Source organism: Asparagus officinalis, chromosome 4 (assembly GCF_001876935.1).
Source record: "Asparagus officinalis chromosome 4, Aspof.V1, whole genome shotgun sequence".
In the NCBI taxonomy this organism is placed as follows: domain Eukaryota; kingdom Viridiplantae; phylum Streptophyta; class Magnoliopsida; order Asparagales; family Asparagaceae; genus Asparagus; species Asparagus officinalis.
In genome coordinates, this window is record NC_033797.1 from 24,690,913 (window position 1) to 24,698,351 (window position 7,439).

At 37.2% G+C, this 7,439-nt stretch overlaps 1 protein-coding gene across 3 annotated transcripts in view; it reads right to left on the reverse strand.

The window, feature by feature from the left end:
* The window catches only part of LOC109836983, an 8,677-nt gene extending 2,726 nt beyond the window's left edge, over positions 1–5,951 (reverse strand). For 2 of the 3 annotated variants that reach the window (XM_020405061.1, XM_020405059.1), the window contains exons 1-2: positions 5,725–5,951; positions 4,123–5,644 (exon numbers count right to left, since the gene is read on the reverse strand). In XM_020405061.1, the coding sequence (XP_020260650.1) occupies positions 4,123–5,634 (1,512 nt within the window). In that variant the 5' untranslated portion in view covers positions 5,635–5,644; positions 5,725–5,951. Of the gene's footprint in view, positions 1–4,122; positions 5,648–5,724 lie in introns of all 3 variants that reach the window. The other variant, XM_020405060.1, reaches the window with a different exon arrangement.

The window sequence follows — 7,439 nt, forward strand, 5'->3', positions numbered from 1 at the left end:
GTTCAGGGAGGTTTTCTGAAATTAACCCTTTATTTAATAAAAAAAATATATCAATTATGTGGGCATGTACCTGGTAGTTATATCATCTTATCAATTTAAATCTTAGAAGGTTTTTAAATGAAATTTCAATAACATGCTCCTCATGCATCTGGTTTTGAGCATTTTATCATGATAAGGTAATGAATGAATTCATTTAAGTGTATGTTCACGAGCCATTCCATATTTCAGATTCATGTTTTAACTATGATGCATTGATATAGACACGGGATGAAGATACAATAAGGATAAAGTGATGTGACAAATGAAACATCATACAGACACATTGCTGATATTAAAATAATAGCACGGCTATAAAAATTAATTATTGTCTCTAGGAACAAAAAGTTATAACAGATATAAAAATAGTTTAAAGTATTTCTAAGCTATTGGACAAACTATATGGATGCCTGTAAATCAAATAAAATTCTGAAAACATGGATAGGACATAAGAATTTTGAGTTTTTAATATTGGGACGTATCTTCATTGGAACGCCTTACAAAGAAAGTTATGGGACATTCGTGTATCTAACATAAATCTCCAACAGGGGTGTTGCTAACTTATAAATAAAACTATTAACTGTAATATGCATGTACATTTTGAATATCTAATATATGTTAACACTTCACACTTGATTCTCTTATATTTTCCAAGAGTTGTAGAATGGTTCATATCGCAATGTCAGCTTCATAGAAGATTTCCATATCCGTACAAGAGCACTCATAGCATTTGTCGAACAGATTAAACTACCATTGTAACATGAAAAGTAATGAACAATGAATTATATAATTCTGTGCCAGTGAATTTTATGAATGCATGGTCAATGCAAGTAAAAGTAGTAGTTTTGGAAAAGATAGCAAAATTTATGGCTGATCAAATTAATAGAAAGAATCTACATAATGCAATGCACATGCTACTGACGCTTTAAGAATTTATTGTGACAAAAAGGTTGTAGCTTGGGGTAAGGCGGAATTTGAACCCTCTATTTCTTCCTCACTGAAAGAGCTTTACCACCACTATGAAATGGCATTTGCAATATTGGACGCATTGTATCACCATTTTCTTCCTTGTAGAAAACCTCAGCCTTCACAGACAAGTTGTGCTTTACGAATTCTTGTGTCTATTCCATGACCCCATGATAACAACAAGATAAGTATTTCTTAAAAATACAAGGATTTTTACACACTTATAAACTGCTGTTGCTTAACTATTATGTTCATCTTCAAAATATAAGGATTTAAAAAAAATATATGTACATTGAAAAGTCGGGTTCATTTTTCTATAGAGAAAATAGTTTCATTATATATTTCTAGTCCAAAGAAAGCTAAGAAAATTTGTCTCAATAATTAAAAAAAATGATACATTAGTTTCAAATTTCGACAGAGAACAGGAAAAACTTACCTACATTATAGTGGAAATTATGGAACTCCGGTTCAAATTGCAAAACTCAGACTCAGTCCACAAAGTTCGGTAACTAAGAGTTAAAGGACAAGAAGTAAAAGACTGATTGATCCATTGAGGTGTTATAGTCCATTATTTTAGTACTTCATTTACTTTTCTTCCTAGAGTATTCATTGGTTTTCATGTCCCAGACTTTTGCTTCAAAGCTTGAGTTCGGGCTGTGATTAGTTACTTGCTAATTTTAGTTAAGTAGTTTCCTCCATATTTTTGAGTAAATATCAAATAAGGCCTTTGTAGATATTAAAAAATGCAAACTACTATTATTATGTTAGTCCTTAGTTTTATGTCTTCATATATCATTGTGTGTGCACATGCGCACGTGTATATATATATATATATAGGTATGTATGTATATATGTATGTATATATGTATACATGTATATATATATGTATGTATATATAGGTATGTATGTATATATGTATGTATATATGTATACATGTATATATATGTATATATACACACACACACACACACATATAGAAAATTATCAGAATTTCTCGTTGAATGCTCCTTAGGAAATTAGCTACACATATGACTTCAACTAAGCCTTCATCTTCATCTCACGCACCTTTCAAAGAATCCTACATTGTTACAGTACCATGCATAAGAGAAGACGACGAATTTGATAACACTGAACAAGACTTCCGATTCATTATAGGTTGATAGATACATGGGTGTGCATATTCAAATTTCAAATACCTAGAAGGAAACATCATCAATCAGAATTTCTGTGAGGAATTTATCACAGAACCTTAACTGTAGCAATGGACTCATTTCCAATGGAGTGGACATGCATACTAGCGTACCAAATATATCATGAACCCCGTTTCAGTTTTCCTTCATGATATTTCCTCTCAATAAGAAGAAATAGACACACATACACTAATTACCTAAGAATGTTACATTTCTTTACCATAATAAAAAAAGATCAAACGAAAGAGTGGATTTAGCTCTCACTCTTTACTAATTTACTTTTGGGTAGAGTGATAAACTTGAACTCCAACAGATTGACAATGCAATGATGCATATTCACCATACTTTCCTTCCTCCAGTTTGCAATTTTTTCATTTAAATGCATTAAAAAGTCTCTTTTAGACAAAGGTTTCTGTTACAAAAAACTATTACAATGAAAGACATCCAGTCTTGGTGACATATAGACAGATATCTAAGGTATAAAAATTAGACCTGACAGGTGAAAATTGCATTAATTATTCAACAGAACTTTGAAAGTCCTAAGATTCACAGTTACGTAAGTGTTCTTTTCTCTATGGGTTTTGAGACGAAGGAATAACTTGTGCAATTTTCTTACTGGTGAGTCTTCTGGTGCTATTTTTCACTTTTTCGCTCAATATATCCAACTAGAGGAACACACAAAGGTAAACATTATAGAAAGAGGGTTATTTGGAATGGTTTTTAGCACAACTTGAACAAGGGGAACAACCATTAGTTCCTAGAAAAGCAGCACAAGAGTAAGAACACATATGCTAACAAGTAATTAATTATACTAGTAGATTTTTTAACTAATTCCAAATATATTTATAGATGAGCATCAAATTTATATGCTGATAAATGTTTATTAAACTTATTTTCGAGCATAATTAACAAATAGCAACAGCGAAAAAAGTAAAGACTGCATTCCAAGATATTGCGTTCAGGTGCAAGAATACCTTTTCTCCATTCAACTCTATTAAGTGCCAGAACCTTTGTTAAATTGCCAAAAAGGACATCCTTTTGATACTGCTTTGGCCACTTTTTTCCACAGAACTCATAAGACAAGATGCTTTCCTAGTTGCATCCTGATTGTCCTAACTAAAGTATATACCTTTTTTGCACGTGTTCATACCAAGTCAAGCAATTCTCTCATCTCATCCCCAGTCAAAACTACCCTTGAACTTCTTTTGGTTATACTTGTTTATTATCCTGTGTTATCAACTTATTATGCTGTTGGCTTTCGATCCCTTATTTATTAGCTAGACTCCTCTTTTGGACACTTCTTCAGAACTTGCTCTCATAAAATTTTCATTATGCAACTTACAGAAGATGCGAAATTTATGAGAACAATATTTTGTCAAATGATTACCAGAAAGTTGATAACATTTAATTTGACATCTATGTATGATTCTATTGGAGTAGAATACATCACTAAAATGGAAAGAAAAAAAATTACCATTAAGGCTACATGTAGCATAGTGTTGATGATTCGCAGCATAAAGATATTTACTACTTGAAGAATTCTAGGGAAAATAGTTATATGGACCACGTGTAGACTTTTAGGCAGAGTGCAGAACAAGGGGCAAAGTGAAAGAACTTTGCAAGTTAAAAGCTCCTACACTTTATGACTGAAAGGAATAATGAGAGGGGGAGAAAAGAACGGTAGGATAAATTTCGGATTAGAATTTTAAATTATCTCTTGATTATCTCCTCTAGGCCAGCAGTAAAAGATATACCGACAAAATTGCTAGTACTTCTATATTCTCCTCCAGATTCTTTTATTTTTCATTTCCTTCTATGAAATCAAATAATACTCTGAAAACTATATGGTTAAAAATCTATAATAAAATCAGATTTCCTAGGAATGATGTACTAGTATGGTTTTTACTGTCATGTCAGCAAGAAACGGTACCTGAGAGTTCTGTATAGCATCCATATGATTTGTACTGTTATTTCCAACCAACTCTTTGACAGACTTCGCATTAACCAATGTTTGCTTCAAAGAGGTAGGATTAGAAACGGTGATCCCTTGACTATTAGGTACGTTAACCATGATTGGTGAATTAGCTGGCTTTGAATCATTTGCCAAAGAGGTTGAAGGAATCAAGACAAACTTAACAGGCTGTTGCATAAGCAAGACTTCATTTCCTGACCCTGCCTTTCTAGGTTCATTTGAGCACTTTGTCATGCAACTTCCATGCCCCCCCTTAACTCCATTTGCAACTGCAGCTGCAGTCCTTTTAGCCGCAGCAACTTTGTCTACAGCCTCTTTAAGAGCTGACGTTGCAACATTATATATTTCTTCTGATACAGCCCCTTCCTGGGCAAATCTAATGGCGTCATAACACAATTGGTTATATAAAACAGTCAAAGATTCCTGTGAAGTACTTCGACTTCCATTGCAACAATCACCACTCATGACCATCCCTACATTGGAAGGCATATGCTCTCCAACCACATAAGTTACCCTCCCCTTCTCATTGCAATCATTTGATGCCTGAAGAGGCCATGGCTCCTTCTTTGAAGTTGCCAAAGCATGGTTGTGCTCCTTCTCAAATCTTGAAACTACCCATTTCCCAGTACTCAGCTTCTTAACAATAATCATAGCTTTGCAGCCTATCCTGGTAACTACTCTAGGCCTTTTCGCTCTTCCATCATTAGTTTCCTCCTTCTTGATCCGTAACTCACGAAACCCTTCCTTTGAGCAAACAATTTGTCTAGAAATGATCGAATTGTCCTTCCTCGACCTGCAATACTTGCTAATCCTCGCACGAAAACCCATCTGTCTCGCATAATTTAAATAAAAAGTCCTCGCATCTTCTTCCGAATCAAACTCCATGCCCTCAACTGGCTCATGAACTGCACCTCCATCAGACAGAACGTTCAACTCTTCCATTGAATCTTCTTCCTTTTGAACTACCCTAACCTCTAATTTCCTCGGAGGAACAGGCCCATGGTTATGCTCCTTCACAAATTTAGACACAACCCATCTCCCGTCAGCCACTTTCTTCACCATAATCATCGCCTTGCAACCGACCCGGGTAACTGCCCGCTGCCTGTGCTGTTTTCTCCCGCCAAAAACACCCTCACTACCACGAGACTCTCGAAACCCTTCTTTCGAACAGACAATCAATCTCGAAATGATCGAATTGTCACGACGAGACCGAGTATACCTACTGATTCTAACCCTAAAACCGACATGCCGGGCGTACGAGCTGTAAAAAGCCCTTGCAGCCTCTTCGGATTCGAACTCCATGCCCTCGTAGGGCTCCAAATTAGTTTCCCCCTCAGATGCAACTAAATCCAACTCTCCCTTCACTTCATTACTATTGTTAGAATCACCATTGAAGGGTTCAATGTCCAGTTGCATCATGGACTCATCTTCTTCGTTTCCAATTTGTGGTTCTATTATTACTTCATCCATGTTCTTTTTACTGCTATTTACGGAACATGCAATCATCATTATCGATTTTATAAACTGAAAAAAGAGGAAATATGAGACTAAAGATCGTACCTTTGAAGCTCAATTCATTGCGAGAGAAACCATAGGAACGTGAGAGGGGAGGACGCGGTAGGGATTAGCGAAATTAAGGAGGGTAATTTAGAGGAATTGAGAGGAGATTGGGGTTCTTTTTTATTTATGAAAACGAGAGCGAAAGGGAGAAGGGGGAAATGGACGGTGGAGAATTGGTGACTTGAGCGGAGATCGAGAGAGGGAGAGCTTGCGACTGAGAGATGATGATGATGATGATGGATCATGGCCAAGGGTGTGAAGTGGGGACCATGTAACATCAGAGGTAAACGCCCTTGACTTTCGGGGTTTTGCATATATAACCCTCTCTACTTCGTTATTTCACTTGCCCCCACCACCACCCCAACCCAACTTTGGGTTGTTTCGATTAAACCCTTGAACTTTCAAGTTTTACCAACAAATCCCATCGCTAATGTATCAACACCCTCCCCACCCACCCACCCACTCCACACACACAACTGATAGATGCTCCCCAAGAGAGTTGAGCCTTAGACCTAACATACTACTCTTGGTCAGTGTTGATGTCAGTTATCAAACAGAGGATTATCTGAGATTTTGTTGAGTGATTAGGGTACTCTAACTCCTCGTGATGAAGGGTCTGGGGATTGTTGTTCTTCCCTGCACATGAAGGAACTTGTAAAACAGCGGAGTTGGGTTCTCCAGTTGTTCCTCCGACGATCAACTCAGTAGGTGATCTTCAGTGGGGAAGTATAAAGTTAGCTCGTAATTATGTAAAAAGACTAGAAAGTTTTACCTCATGTAGTGCCGCTCCGTTTATAGTGGATCTGAGGGGTAAGAAAGTAACTTAGGACGAGTCTAGCTAGGCAACTGAGTTGACAGACATGTGCTACGTGTTGGTTACTGAAGGAAGTGGGTCACCTGATCATTTATTGTGGGAATGACAACAGATGCTTGGTGCTGACTAGGTCTGTTGAGTCATAAAGGCTATGGGGGCTAGAGCAATTATGATGTGTCAGGGCAGTTAATGCGAGAGTAGTCGGCTAGCTAGGGGTTCGAGGTAACTGACGTCTTGCTCCTCAAGTCCAGGGCCGAGAAGCATCGCCTTTTGACTCAGTTACGCGAGATGTTGGCTGAGCAGTGGACCGAGTCGGATAGCAGCTTGTGGAATTAATTGAGGGGTTGGCTGAGTAGTACCGCATTTTGACTCGGTTATGCGAGATGTCAGCCGAACAGTGGGCCGAATCGGGTCGCTTGTGGAATCGATTGGCCGAATAGTACCGCCTTTTGACTCGATTACGCGAGATGTCGGCCAATCAAGTCGGCTATGTTGAGGCGGAGGTTGTCTTGGTCTTGAACTAGTTTGGTTAGATATAGTGTAAGACACGTGTCGACTTCTCTGTGGAGATTAATATTTAGTATTTTTAGGGGTTATAACAGTCAGCTAGGCTCTCTTGGGTCTATGTTAATAGTCTTTCTATTTAATTTGTTCTTTTTTCCTGGTAAAATTATCTATGCTCTTCTAGGAACTTCACCTCACAATCGTCTCCAACAACCTCAGATTATTAGATAGGTCACCATTCACCTTCACCCAATGAGAACTTTCAAGGTAAAAAATGTTTGGATGATTGAAGAAAGGGTCAACAATACAGCTTGAGTAGCACTACGGGGTTATTGTCAATGTAGGTCATTTGATTTGAGAATTTTCATTAACAAACACAGACGGTTTTTGAATGAGT